The sequence below is a fragment of the Propithecus coquereli genome, unplaced genomic scaffold, assembly GCF_000956105.1.
Source record: "Propithecus coquereli isolate 6110/MARCELLA unplaced genomic scaffold, Pcoq_1.0 Scaffold343, whole genome shotgun sequence".
Taxonomy (NCBI): domain Eukaryota; kingdom Metazoa; phylum Chordata; class Mammalia; order Primates; family Indriidae; genus Propithecus; species Propithecus coquereli.
The window spans coordinates 1,804,076-1,819,433 of NW_012149097.1; the positions used below are offsets into that span (position 1 = coordinate 1,804,076).

Below are 15,358 nucleotides of genomic sequence, written 5' to 3' on the forward strand. Positions count from 1 at the left end.
GAAATCAATTACATTCCTCATTTTAGTTACATACAGCAAGAAAATACAATGGGAATAGAAAAAAAATTCTACTCATAAGAGCTGCCAAAAACCTACTAAATACTTAGTGGAAAATCTAGTATGTGATAATCGTATCTATTTAAAGAATATCATAAGACCTAATGAGGCTACATTAAGAACTTTTGTTCATCAAAAGGCATCATTAAAAATAAGTGAAAAGTCATAAACCAGAAGTTTTTTAACTCATAAAACTGACAAGGGCTTAGTATCTAGAATATATAAAGAATTCTTACAAATTAACTTTCAAAAAAACACAAATAACCCAATAGAAAAAAAACAGGCAAAAGATGAAATGCATGGAAAACAAACATGAAAAGATATTCAATGTCTTTGGTAATTACAAATACACAGATTTAAGACTATAATTAATTTTTATTTTATACCTACTGCACTGACAAAAATTCTGATAATACCAAATAGTAGAGAGACTGTACATCAAAAAGAAACCTTATACATTTCTGTATAATGTATAAGATAATACATTATAATGTATAATTATACATTATATTGCTGGAAGGAGTGTATATTGGTATAACCAGCTTGGAAAATGATTTTTCATTATCTTACAGTATTGTGCATTTTGATACCCTATGACAAGCAATTCTAATTCTCTGCCTAGTTACATACTCCAGAGAAACTTCTTCATGGCCCCAGGAACATGTACAAGAATGTAAATACCAGCATACTACCACAAAGCAAAAAATTGGAAACAACTAAAATGTTCATCAGTAAAGAACAGATAAATTGTGGCATATTTATATAAATGAATATCATATAGCAGTGAAAATAAAAAATTACAGCTTCATGCAGCAACATGGATGAAATTTTGAAACACTATGATGGGTTAAAAAAGCAAATCCCAGAAAACTAAAGTATGATAGCATTTTTATAAAGCTGAAAACACAGGCAAAACAAAAACACCTCAACATGCTATTTAGGAATAAAATACAAAAAAAGTTACTTTAGGCCGGGTGCGGTGGCTCACACCTGTAATCCTAGCACTCTGGGAGGCTGAGGCAGGTGGATCGCTCAAGGTCAGGAGTTCAAGACCAGCCTGAACAAGAGCGAGACCCCGTTTCTACTAAAAAATAGAAAGAAATGATCTGGACAACTAAAAATACATATATGTAGAAAAAATTATCCGGGCATGGTGGCGCATGCCTGTAGTCCCAGCTACTCAGGCTGAGGCAGGAGGATCACTTGAGCCCAGGAGTTTGAGGTTGCTGTGAGCTAGGCTGACGCCAGGGCGCTCTCGCCGGGGCAACAGAGTGAGACTCTGTCGCAAAAAAAAAAAAAAGAAAAAGAAAAAAGTTACTTTAAATAAAAAGAAATACCGATGACAAAATTCAGAATAGTGGTTAGATAGGGTAGGAACAGAGTAACACACAGGGCAAAAGGATGGGTTATGGAAGAATGCTATGCTTTGAATGTTTGAGTCCCCCTAAAACTCATGTTGAAATCTAAGCCTCAAGGTGATGGTATTCGGAGATGGGGCCTTTAGGGAGGTTATTAGGTCATGAAGGCAGAGCTTCTGTGAATGGGATTAGGGCCCTTATAAAAGAGGCCTACGGGAGCTTGTTTGCCCTTAACCGTGTGAGGACTCAGGTAGAAGGCACCATCTATGAGGATCAGTCCCTCACCAGACACAAAAAACTATCAACCCCTTCATCTTGGACTTCCTAGCCTCCAGAACTGTGAGAAATAAATGTTTGTTCTTTATAAACCACTCAGTTTGTGGTATTTTTGTTATAGCAGCCCAAAAAGACTAAGACAAAGGCATACAGAAATACATGCTAATCACTGGTAAGGTTCTAGTTCTTGGATTGGTGGTTGCAGAAATTCATTACATTATCTTTTATAAATTACATACGTTCTTTTGTACATTCATTTAATAGACAAGCTTAATATATTTACATTTGATGTAATTACTGATAAGGATTTATTTTGCCACTTAGCTATTTGATTTTTTTTAACATCTTACCATTTTGTTCCTCAATTTCTCCATTACTGCCTTTTTATTTGCATTTAGTATAATTTTTATAGTGTATCATTTTGATTCCCTTCTTTTTTCCTTTTCTATATAGTTTTAGTCATTTTCTTATTGGTTACCTTAGGGATTCCAATTAACGTCCTAGTTTAAATAACACCACCTTAGCTTCAATAGTATGCACGCTCCTATACATCTCCATCCCTCCCCCTTGACAATGGTTATTGTCACAGACTACAGCATTTTGTACTTATTAACACAGATTTATAATTACTGTTTCATGCACCTGCCTTTTAATTCACATAGGAAAAAAAGAAGAGTTTTTCAATAATACTGGCTTTTATATTTACCTATGGAATTAAAGAAATAAAGAACACCAATAATTTCTTCATATGGGTTTGAGTTTTTGCCTAGTATTCTTTCATTTCAGCCTGCATGACTGTCTTTAACATTTCTTATAGGGTAAGTCTACTGGTAATAAACTAGCTTCTGTTTATCTGTAAATGTCTTCATTTCTTCTTTATTCTTTCAGGACAGTTTTTGCCAGATACAGAATTCTTGGTTGACAGATGTGTTTCTTTCAGCATTTTAAATGTTGTTCTGAAGACTTCTCACCTCCACAGTTTCTGATGAGAAATCAGCTGCTAATCTTATTGAGAATCCCCTGTATGTGATAAATCACTTCTCTCTTGCCGCTTTCAAAACTCTTTGCTTCTGAGTTTTCACAATTTGACTATTATGTTTCTTAGTCTGGATCTCTTTGAGTTTATCTTGATTGTAGTTTATTGAGGTTCTTGGATTCATGTCGTTCATCAGATTTGGGAAGTTTTCAGTCATTATTTCTGTGAATATTCTTTCTGCCCCTTTCTCTCTCTTCTCCTTCTGAAACTCACGTTATGAATTTGTTGGTTCACTTGATGATATCCCACAGGTCCCTTACTGTTCACTTTTCTTCATTTTTTTTTTTTTCTTTCTACTCCTCAGACTCAATAATTTCAATCTTCCTATCTTCAAATTTTCTGTTTCTTCCTTCTGCTGGCTCAAAACTGCTATTGAACCCCTCTAGTGAATTTTTTCACTTCAGTTTTTGTATTTTTCAGCTCCAGAACTTCTATCTGGTTCCTTTTTTATCTTTATTGATATTTTCATTTTGTCTGGTTTCCTTTTGTTCACTGTACATTGTTTTCTTTAGCTCTCTGAGCATATTTAAGACAGCAGATTTAACATCTTTGTCTATTAAGTCCAAAATCTGGGCTTCCTCAGGGACCTCAGGGACTTCATCTTAACTGAATTACCTCTATGAATACCCTATCTCTAAATGCAGTCACATTCTGAGGTACTGGCAGTCAGGTCTTCAACATCTGTCCCTGGGGGAGGGGGGTGGGACACAATTCAGCCTCTAACTTACGTTATGCTTCAATAAAAATTACGAAAGAAGTGAAGGTAACAAAATAGAAAAAGCAGATGTTTTAACTAAAATGGATTAAAGCTTCCTAATCAAAATATGTAAAGCACTGACATAGGTTTATACGGTCAATACTCTGACTCCACTTGACAAGTGATCTTGAAAGGTAGAAAATGCAGATATTAAGTCAACACAAACTAAAATGTCAACATGTAAAAAAATTAAACACTAACCTCAGATGCCAATATTCACATATTAAATGTACCAAAGTAAATACAGATGACAAAAGGATTGGGAAACAGGTACAGCTACATACATACTGATAAATTCATTACGAAATTAATCTTTCTGGTAAGCAATCAGTCAAAATGCTACAGAAGATATAGAAATGTTTTTAACCATCGTCCCTATAGTTTCAAAGAAGAGAAATATTCCAAGAAAGTAAAGTCTTTAAAAAAAACCAAAACAGTGAGAGCACTGCTGCATTATCAAAACATTAGAAACGACTCAAATACCCAGCACTGGGAATAAACAGACTAGAAACACAGAGAACATTTAAAAAATATATAAACTGTGTAGATACAAGGAAATATTCATATAAAATTTATATAAGATTATTATAAAATAAGATTAAGTGTGGTGACAAGGGTCAAAGGTACACATAAGCATGTGAGTGTAAATCTCTTCATGTCGTTTCTCACCACTCGCTCATTGTTCACTGTATCCTCCACCCTTGCCAAAGTACTTGCAGTTTCTGAAACTGGCACACCTTCTCGTGTCTCCTGCCCACACCACCTTTCCCCCAGCAACTTCTAGCAAAAAATTCCAACCACTTCTCCCTTTCAGACCTACCTTAAACAGCTGTGTTTGAGCCCACCAAACGGGATTGTGGACTTCTCTGCATCTCCAGTTATTTTGTACAAGCCTTTATCACAACAATTCTACACTAATTGTTAATCTACGTCTTGCTTTCTCCCACTAAACTGTGAGCTCTTGGAGGGCAGAGATTATTTTTCAGATTTGTGTCCCAGGAGTCTACAATCATAATAAAAGTTTGATGAATGAACTGAAATGAATGATAAACAGTAAATGAAGGGCTTTAAAAAAATGTGGATTTTCTGCTTGTAAAATTATGTACATAGTAATTTTAAAGTAAAAATATAATAATCTTTTCTCCTTTTCAGGATAATGTTTCTTCAGGCTGGTGAGCAGCTTCTTAATGACTATTATCACATGTCATCATCAGATATAAGCTGACTTGCCTAAAGTCACAGAGCAAAAATGTCACGTTACTGCCAATACTTGGCCACAGCTGTCCTTTAAATGACAGCCTGACATTCTCTCTCAAAACAGTTTATTCAGCGATCTAACGTACTCCTTAAGCTTTATATGAGAAATATAAACCAGGAGACTAGATAGTAAGATTAGCAAAGGTAGAACTCATTTTTTTCCCTTAGTGACCTTAGATACAGACATGATATGAACCCCCCACTATAATTGGCTTGCAGATAATTTGCCATATTATATTTTGCAAGGAAGGAGGGACTCCCTGCATGGGGAGAGAAGAGGGAAAAAACGAAAACGAGAATGTTAATTCAGGGCTTCTGAGACTTTCAAGAAATAAACCCTTTTCAAGTAAGCATCCTTCAAAACCAGCAACTGCTACTGAGAGAGAGCAGGGGAAGTCCACACCGTGAGAAATTCAACCAGGCCTGGGGGTTTCATTATGAGGGAGACTTCTCCTCTCACAAGTACAAAGCCTCTCACCTTCACCATGGCAGACTCCATCACACTCCGTATATAATTCAACAGATCGTACTGATTCTATAACCAAAAAGATGGAAGCGGGAGGCTGGGCAACACATGTGAAAACTGAGAATCCAGCTCTGTAAGGCTCCTCGGGATTACACCAACATTTGGATCCTCGGGGACACAGAACCGGAATTTCTCAATACCCAAGAGGTTAAAACTCTTGCCCGAAGCAGAACTGGGAACTCTGTTGATTGCAACATCTTGATAATCCTTGGCTCCTCTCCCAGCCGTGAGAAACGCCTACACAGTAACATCCTCTCGCTCGCTAGGTTTCCCTTTCTCCGAAAAGCCTTGGGTAGCCGTAAACGCCGTAGGGATGGCGCTTTCTCTCTCCTTCTGCCCAGGCAGAACGTGCTTTTTCCCACAGTTTGTGAACTTCCAAAACAAGGCCCAGGAAGCGTGTCTGCACAGGCCTCGGCTGAGGGCAGCGGCGCCGCCTTCCTTTCCGGGCCCGGCCTGCTCGGAGGCGCCCCCACGCGGAAGAACAGCTTCTCTCAGCCGCCAGGCCCGAGCAGCCCTCCCGTTCCGCCCGTGACCCGCGACCGCCAGCCCCTTCTGGGTGGCAAAGGAGAGCCGGCCTCAAGTGCCTCCCAACTGACCCCAGCACTTCTTTCTCTTGCCGAAGGCCTCTGTCGCAGTGGACGCCCCCAGGGACACTCGCGAGCCCACTGACCCGGCCCTCCTGGGGCCACTGTTCCCAGCGGCCGCACCCAGACCCGGGCCTCGCGTGGAATCCGCAAAGCGGGCCCCACTCGCGGCGTCGCCTCAGCGCGCCTCCCCGCTCCCGCCAGCGGCCTCCGCGGCGGGGCTGTGAGACGGACAGCAGAGACGCCGGGGGCGACACTACCTTTCCCTTCGAAGTTCTCCTCCTCCACTCTGTCCAGAGCAGCGCAGGCGGCACAGACACACGGCGGCAGCAGGAGCGTCGCAAGCTCAGGCTGTGACGTCCTCGCGGAAGAAGGTTCTGGAAGCTTGTGGCTGGGCATGCGCAGTGCGCGCGTTTCAGCCGCAGGGAGGTCACCGGGCTTGCGTGCAGCGCGGAGCCGGGCGGCGCTTCCGCGAGACCTGGGAGTCAGCTCGGAGCGCCGCCGCCGCGCCTGCCCGCGCTCGCACGCACCTGGCCCGAGCACGCGGCCGGGCCGGGCACGGGGTCCGATTCGTGGGCCCTCCCAGGACGTCCTCGCCTGCTGGAGGGAGAGCTGACCACAGGGTCGCGGGTAAATGTGACATCGCCGTGGATACGGGCGCAACGAGGAGGGGCACGGGGTGCCATGAGAGCATGTGGTGGCGGAGCCTGACCCCCTTGGGGGCCCAGAGAGGTGCTCCCAGGACGTGATGCTTTCCTGGGTGACTAAGGTGAATGAGACCGCCGAGCAGCGGGGCAGGGATGCGGGGCAAGCACAGCGGTGTCAGGCAGGTAAATGGAGCAGAAACGGTGTGATGGGAAGGAGCATTGTCCCCCGGGGGACCTGGGAGAGGACAAGGTGAAGGGAGTAGGGAGCTGTGCAAGAAGAGGCTGGGAAGTGGGCCAGGCAGACTGTGCTGGGCCTTACTTTTTATCCTAAGAAGTTTCCATCCTCCTTTCTTTGCTGGAAAGAATAGCCACTGGCTCTATGATGCTTTGCATTTGACACTGTATTGTTGCCATTAGTATTAACAACCTGTGAGGTCGGTAATAGTTTTCTCAGTGGGGGAGCTGAAGCTCCCAGAAATTAAGTATTTTGCACGCAGTCATTAAGTAGCAACTCTGGAACCTGACCCGTCTCCACCGTATGCATGGTGCATGGTCACCGTCATTACCAAAATTAAGGATAAGCAAATGAATAAGCTGTATCAAAAGTCACCACACGTTTTCTCCAAAAAGAATTCTGTAGAGTTCTATTTAAGCATTAATAATGCTTATCGAAACCAGTCAAAAAATGTGCATCATGTGACATAAAATGCTAATATCTGTTTACTCCCAAAGGGAACAAAAGTTGGTTCTTGGAGGGCAAAAAATCTTAGTACAATGATTAGTGGCCCTCCAAAGTTCAACCCAATCCAACAAAATCTTATTTCTTAGTATTTAATTTCTCTCCTTAGGGAGACATTGAATTTCATTTAGATGTCAGTTAATTTAAATTTTTTTTCAGGGCAGTAAGGGGAATCCATAAGAAACATTGTTTTATAGTAACGGACTCTCTGATGCTTAGCTGGTCAACCAGGATAAAGATCACACTTCTTAACTTGCCCTCAGCTAGGTGTGGCCATGCGAATAAGATCTGCCCCGTGGGACGTGATGGAAAATGATGGGTCCACCTTCTGGGATGGGTCTTGAAAGGAGGGACATGCCCTTTTTGTGCCTTCTCACAATCCTATACTTGGAAATTAGACATGGTGGCAAGCCACCTTTGGCCATGTGCATGACAGCCACCTAGACCTGGTGGCAAAGCAACAAGATAGGAGGAGCCTGGAAGATCTCACGGAAAAGAGCTACTGTATAAGTACTAATCCACGTATCTCTGTCGGGGAGAAATCAGCTTCTATTTTAGTTAGCCACTGTTAATGTGAGTCTCTTATTTGCAGCTGAACCCTATTCTAACTAATCTAACAATTCAAAAACAAAAACAAATGGCGGCAGCAACAGCACAAAATGAATTTACCACTGGTAGAGAATGATCTGGGCCGTGAAGAAATCAAGGTGCTTTAAATTGTGGGGTGGGCAGTACAAGATAAATGTAGCCATATATTGTACAGAAGAATATGCCATAAATAGTAAGGGAATTTTAAAAGTGTATTGGTTTTCTGGATTTTAATATGTCCCATCTGGAAACCACATCTCCAACCTTTGTTGAATGGCATTAGTATATTCAATATGTAACCTATTCTTCACCCAGGTTAGCACCTGTGAGTGTGCTAAAGGATACCAGTGTTGCTGGTTTCACATCCCTTACTATAAACTCCCCATTTATGTGAAATGGAAATAAAACATTCAGAAATTCCCTTGGATTTGAGAGTAGGGTTTCCCCCAGCACAATCAAGTTTGTGGTCAGTTTAGCTAGATCAGCTAAGGTTGCCAGCCAATCAGAGTTTAGGAGGGAAATGGAGTTCCTAAATAAATATTCCCAAAATCATGTTCTCTAAAGAATTTCTCAGCCTTGAAATTCAATACAGGCATAACTTAGTGGAACTCCATTTTGCCACTATGAAGAAAAATGGTATTCCTTTCCTCTTGGGCATCATCTTCCTGGTTCTGATTGGAGTTCAAGGTAAGGGATTCTGAGTTATATTGGGTTAGTAAAGTCAGAGAAGTAATCACTTTCTATAAAAGCCTCTTTATTCACCAGATAAAGATGAATGTTCTGCATGCATTGGAAAGTAATGTTGGTCACTCATAAAAGCTTCTCAGTGATACGGTTGATTATCCAAAGTTTATAACTTGGATTTGCCAAGGCAAACACAAGTCTTTGTAGTCTAGGTATATGGATTCCTAGTAAGAGTTCAGTAAATGTTTGTTAATAACAACTTCATAATAGTGAGATGAAACGCTCTGTCTCCTAAATTATTTTCTTCTCCCTGATAGCGTTTCTTGATAAGTATGTCTGTAATTGATAAGTGTGTCTGTAATTAACTAATTAAGGATCTCATCGGTAATTGGAGAGGTTGTCCCTAATATGTTTGCTGACTGCTTTGTTATCTTGGGCAAAGTACTTAACCTCTCTAGATCTCAATTTCCTCTTCTGTAAAATGGAAACTCTGTGGTTATGCTGTTCTACCTACTACACAATGTATGGCATATAGTAAGTACAAAGTAAATATATGTTGTGTGAATCTAAAAATTAAGGTTTAAAGATAACATTTTAAAGGGTTTTCAAAAGTTTAAAACACTATTAAAAAGCAAGGCAGTGGGGAGGAGGGAGGATGAGAATGGAAGTGGTAATTGATTGTTAAAGTAGTGCTTTCTGTCTGACACCAGCACCAATTCTATTCCCTAAAGTCAGATAATAAATGGCTTTGGGAGCTGCTTAAGAAACTGACCAGCATAGCATGCATGAATTAAATATCTGTTTGTCTGACCTGTGATAGGTATTTATTAAATATTGTGAAAGTCTCTTTTTCTCCTAAGGTTGTAAGGTATGGTAATTCAGAGCAACACCTTGGATTCAGAGGGACCTGAGCTGAAAGCCTGCCCCTGCCCCCTAAATGCTGTATGACTTTATTCTTTACTTTGTGTATCTGAACTTCAGCTTCCTTATCTATAAAATGGAGATAATACTGACTTCACAAGTTTGTGGTGATGATTTATAGGCACTCAGTAAATGATAGCAGTAATGATGATTAAATCAAATATGTATTTTTTTTTTTTTCGGTGATCGCCTAAATTGAGACATTGTCCTGTACCGATGTGTTCTCTTTTTCTTTCCCTTAGGAACTCTAGTAATGAGGAATAGACGCTGTTCCTGCATCAGTGCTGGCCAAGGGACCGTCCATCTACAATCCTTGAAAGACCTTAAACAATTCGCCCCAAGCCCATCCTGTGGGAAAACTGAAATCATGTAAGTAAAAATCCATCCAACACTTGTGCCATATTGGCAGGGACATTAAATTTAGTATGAACTTTACCCTTAGAGTGCTTGCCTCCACACATACTTAAAATTCAGATAGTTGGTGCCTCCATAAATTTGGGCTGCTCCTTTCCTTTTCTTCTCAAAAAAAACAAGGAATTTCTGGTAGATTAGGAGCCAAGACCAATACGTTAGCAAAGTAACATGTTTGTTTCAGAAAATGTTTAATGCAGGCAACAAAAGAAGAAAATAAAAATCATTTATAATCTTATCATCCAGTGACAAATATTGTTAACCCTTTGGTATATAGTCTTCCAAATCCCCTCATTTGCTTTGTATGTACATATATAGATACAAATACATAAACATTTGTTTATATATATAATATATATATACACAAATAAAATCATATAGTACATACTGTTTTGTAATCTGCATTTTCATTAACACTATATCATGAACATTTTCTCATATCAGTGAATCTTCTCTAATAATATCATTTGTTGCTAATGTCATTTTTAATGGCCAAATTGTATTCCATCATATGAATATACCATAATTTATATGAGCAACACTTATTGTTGGAAATGTAGGTTATTTCCAAATTTTGCTATTGAAATCAAACTGTTATTATGATAGTAGTGTGTCTTTAATTCTTTCCTGTTAATACTTTGTAGAGATTAGAATTGCTAGGTTAAAGGATATGCATATTTTAAGTGTTTTGATACCTAAGTCAAGGATGATTTATAAATGGTTGCTCTTATTCTCAGACTACACAGAGAAATTAAGGAAAAAATATTTAAACTATTCCTGAAATGTCTCCTGTAAGTAATTTAAAAACTCAACCAGTTTGTCCATTTTGTCCTAGGAAAATGTTTTATTATAAGTAGTTTCATTAGCAAAATTCATACTGATTTTCATTATTTCTGAAAAAAAGCATTTAAATTATAAGCAAGGGAACGATACCTTGTTTCTATTTCCCTGGCAGTGCTACGATGAAGAATGGATACCAAACATGTCTGAACCCAGATTCAGCAGATGTGAAGGCATTGGTGAAACAGTGGGAGAAACAGGTAGGTTGGTGGAAGGAAGAAAATAGCACATATGGGAAGTAGGAAAAAAAAAAAAAAAGGAGGAACAAAATTTTCTTTCTTTTAGAAATTAACATTGGAAGACAAGATTCTGTGTAGTTCTTTTAAAGATACATTTTTCATTCATATTCTTGTGCTTCTATTTTTTTCCTGGAACAAAATTATATTCCTGCATATAGTATAGCTTGTCTGTCCCCCACTATGTGTGTTCTGTGAGGATAGGGAGCTTGTCTTTCTTACTCAGTACAATAAATATGTAATAGATTGAATGTTAGACACTGAGTATACAAAGGGGAAGAGATATAGTTCCTTCCTTCTGTAGCACATATGCTAATAATTATGACACAGTGTGAGAAATACGAAGTATGTACAAGAATCTTGAAGATTATAGAGGAAGGAATACTTAACTTTGCTGTGGGGACGGAGCGGGAGAAAGTGTTAAGGATGATTTCCTCCATCAGGTGATACTTGATTTGGGTCTTGAAGGATAAGTAATTGATCAGGAAGGACAAAACAGTAGAATCCGAGAGAGCTTGCTGCGTTCGGGGAGCCCTACGTAATGTGGCTGGAGTCTGTGTAAAGCGCACGAAGGGATTGGACTGAGGTAGAAAAGTAGACCAGGACCAAGTGGGAAAAATCCGGCATGACATGCTAAGTAAGGAGTCGGGTTTGAAGAGGGCCACAGCATATGTGGTTGGGAGATTGGGTTCTGGAGTCTGACAGGCTAGTGGTTCTTCCACGTACTAGCTGGTCAACTTTGGGCAAGGCACCCTCTCCAAGCCTTAGCCTCCTCATAGGTAAAAAGTAGACCATAATATTAGCAGCCTCATAGGGTCGTGGTTGGGGCAGGCAGGTGGGAAGCAAGGTTGGGAAGGATAGTGACAAGCCAGGAGAGTAGACAGAGGGGCCACTGAGAGGCTGTTGCCTCCTGCTCCAAGTTAGCAAAGTCGAGAGTCAAGCGGATCCCTTCTGAGAGTGAAGCAAGTCTACGCTGGTTTTGGGGATAAAGACAGACCCCAGTCAAGAGAGTCCATACATAATAAAGGGAAGTGAAAATGGTAAGATTCAGAAACATTGTCCTTTTCTCCCACCCTCCTCACAGGTCAGCCAAAAGAAAAAGCAAAAGAAGGGGAAAAAATATCAAAAAAACAAGAAAAGTCTGAAAGTTAAAAAATCTCAACGTCCTCGTCAAAAGAAGACTACATAAGAGACCATTTTGCCAACGAATATTTTGTGTTAAAAATGTTTTGCAATAATACTGAAATAATTTCAAAAGGGGATGGCATCTAATACAAAGGATTGCTAATTTGATTAGAAAATTTAAAGCATTATTATGAAACTGTAACTAAAGCTAGAAAGTTGATTTTAAAAATCCAAATGTTAAGAATTGTTAGAAGCTATAGTTGTCTTTATTTTCTACCCCCAACCAGCTGAATTTGACCGTGATTAAGACCACAATCTCAGTAACACCCACATCTGGACAGATGCTCACACAGCCACATCCCACACATAGCAGCTGTCTGGGAACGCAGCCTTAGGCTTGCTGGGCCACGGAACTGCAGCCTCCAGAGAGTATTCCGAGGCAGGTGTCAGTAAGCCCCTGGCCTGTTAGCTGCTGGCCAGGCAGTGTGGAGCTGAGCTGGACCTCGCCAGGCTGCCTCGGCATCAGCATCTGCATTTGAATCAGCCTGCGGCCCTCGCACACAATGTGTCTGAGAGATCCATGCTGCTTGTTTGTGGGTGTCACCACTGGTATCACCATTGTTTGGCTTTCACAGCCTCCTTTCTGGCATTTGAAGCAGTGTGACTCCACCCTGCCTGCCCGGGATGGCCACTGTGTTTCTTGCCGTTCCCCTTGGCTTCATTCAGGCCAGCTCTTCTCCACCCTCCCACGATCCAGCGCCTGCCGCTGGCCACTGCGCACGTCGTGTTCTACCCCTTTCTCACCTCTTCCCCAGCACCCCGCAGGAATGCTGTCTTCTCCCCACCCATCCTCACTCAGTCTAGTCCTCAAGGCTCACTTCAAATCCTGCCTCTTGAATAAAACCTTTCTGGACACTCACATTATCTTAAAACTCTTATTTCACTTGTGTTCAGTACCACATGGCTGAGCACTTGATCGTTACCTGATTAATTTGGGGTGTTTATCCTAGCTCTCCAACCAGATTGTCAGCTCCTTGAGAGCAGGGGCGACAGTTTATGTCCCTGGATCTGTCACCGTGCCTGATAATACTGTGGAACGAGGTTTTCAATAATCTCTTGATGGCAGTTGTTCCAGGTCGGAGGCCCTGGCGGTTTCCTGGCTGACACGTGGGCCAAGCCCGTAACCTCTTTCACTCGTTATCCTCAGGCCACCAGCACTGCGGGGCCCAGGGATGATGCAACATCCTGTGTTGCTAGGACAGGATGTTAACTTGGCTTCTCCAACAAAGAGACAGCACGTGTTTAAAACACTTGTGGGTGTCCTGGACTTTCTTTTTGTACAGGACACCTAGAATCACCAGACTCTTACAATAAAAAGGGCTTCGGAGATCAGCCAGTGACCACCCTTTCCCCACTCAGTACAAAACTTTCTTCAATACCACTCCTGACAAGCCTCAGTTTTCTATGATCTAACGAGATAGCCACCAAGATCCTTTCAAATCTCATTTTAGGCGAGTATGGATTTTATTGTCAGTTTAACTTGTTTCGGAGTTTGTATTGTGATTATCGATTGCCACACCAGGTCTCGTGAAGAAAGGGAGCAGCAGTTTCTATTAGTAGAGGGATGATTGGTGCCCAGTTAGCCTCTGCAGGACTTGGAAACCTCCTTCAAGAGGAGGTTCAGTGCATTGTGTAGCAAGGGAGATCTTTGGCCAGAATGGAAACCTGTACTCACTTTCCCACATTTTATCACCCCTCCTGCTATTGATGATTTTGAGTGCTGCCCAGTAGTGATCCCACCGAATGTCAAATTCTAAATGTTCCATAATTTGAAAGTCTGTAACCCAGCTACCTTGCATCTCACAGTGACAGTGTCGGACTAATAACCAAAGACCACATGTTTTCACGAAGTATCTATGGGTAAATATACACACACATACACACACACTATAATCGTCTATCATATATACATGTATACTCTAAAAGCAAATAATTTTTAAGTTCAAAGCAGTATTGGCATATATACCCTGTACTTTGAAATAGTTTCTTTGTTAAAAGATAATGGTATCAATAAATAAACCATTGATCAGAAAAAATTTTTGATTTTTTTGTCTTGAACATGCCCTTCAACTATTGCACATTTAATAGTCTCACGTGTCCGTATTATTGACTTGTTAGCTTTCATCTCAGATAGGTGTAACATGAGATAAACACATGAAAGCCTTTTAAAGGGCTTGTTGGGGACAGAAAAAACCTTCTATGGAAAATGACAACACTGCCTCATGACAACATTGACTTACAAGAGGTGGAATTCAATTTCTTTCCCAATCCTCAAAGGTAACACTATTCCAATGAGATATACATCCAGGAAACTCAAAATGTCCTAATTCTTTTCTATCTCCTAAAATTGTATATGTTCAAATATTGAAAGCTTTGCTGGGTGTGGCGGCACCTGTAGTCCCAGCTACTCTGGACGCTGAGACAGGAGGATCGCTTGAGCCCAGGAGATCGAGGCTGCAGTAAGCTATGATGCACTTCAGCCTAGGCAACAGAACAAGACCCCATCTCTAAAAAAAATATAAATCCTCCAGTAGTTATGGTGGAGACTTAAACACAGGATACGTTATTTAAGTGTCTGGGAAACTTGGTCTGGAGGCATTGTGCAGCGTGGAGTCTCTAAGAAAGGTTGAGCGTGGACTGAATACCAGCATATACACTGGAGGGACACTTGAGAGGCCAGACAGCTGTGATGTTTGGACAGGTAACAGCAGCTGACAGCAAACATGAATTCTCACAAATTAACCTGAGAGGCAGCAGGATACCGCAGACAGAACTAAAATTCTGGATTCTGAGATACCTGGATTGGGATCGGGGGCCTGCTACTTATTAGCTGTGTGACCTCGATTCAAGGATACTATTATATTTAACCTCCTGTGCACCGATTCCTCATTCAGGATTGCTGTGAGGAACAGGCCCAGCAGAGGTATTTGTGTGTACCCAGTGTTTGTCCCAGACCCTTCCTGGCACTTCCCTCTGCTCACCTTCCTTGCAATAGAATGTGTCCCACATCCCATAAACAGAGAAATGTTTCCAGGAGTGAAAAAATATGTTGGAGAAATGAAACTAAAAGCCTTCCTGACTAGTTCTTTATGCCCACATTTTTATAATTCTAGTCCAGGCCACCATGGTCTCTTTCTTGGGCTACCTCATTAGCCTCCTGTTTTCCCTGCTGCCTCTTTTTCTCAACTTTTCTCTTGCTTCCCTAATATCCATGGCAGCCAGAATGATCTTTTTAAAGAATAACGCACAGAATGCC

At 41.0% G+C, this 15,358-nt stretch overlaps 1 protein-coding gene across 1 annotated transcript; it reads left to right on the plus strand.

Annotated features, from left to right (window-relative positions):
• Window positions 1-8,384: 8,384 nt before the first annotated feature.
• On the plus strand, window positions 8,385-14,093 carry CXCL9 (chemokine (C-X-C motif) ligand 9). The gene is made up of 4 exons (XM_012650998.1): window positions 8,385-8,512; window positions 9,673-9,799; window positions 10,797-10,881; window positions 12,002-14,093. Exons 1-4 carry the CDS (start codon window positions 8,449-8,451, stop codon window positions 12,104-12,106), a joined length of 381 nt encoding a protein of 126 aa, XP_012506452.1. The 5' UTR covers window positions 8,385-8,448; the 3' UTR covers window positions 12,107-14,093.
• Window positions 14,094-15,358: the final 1,265 nt, after the last annotated feature.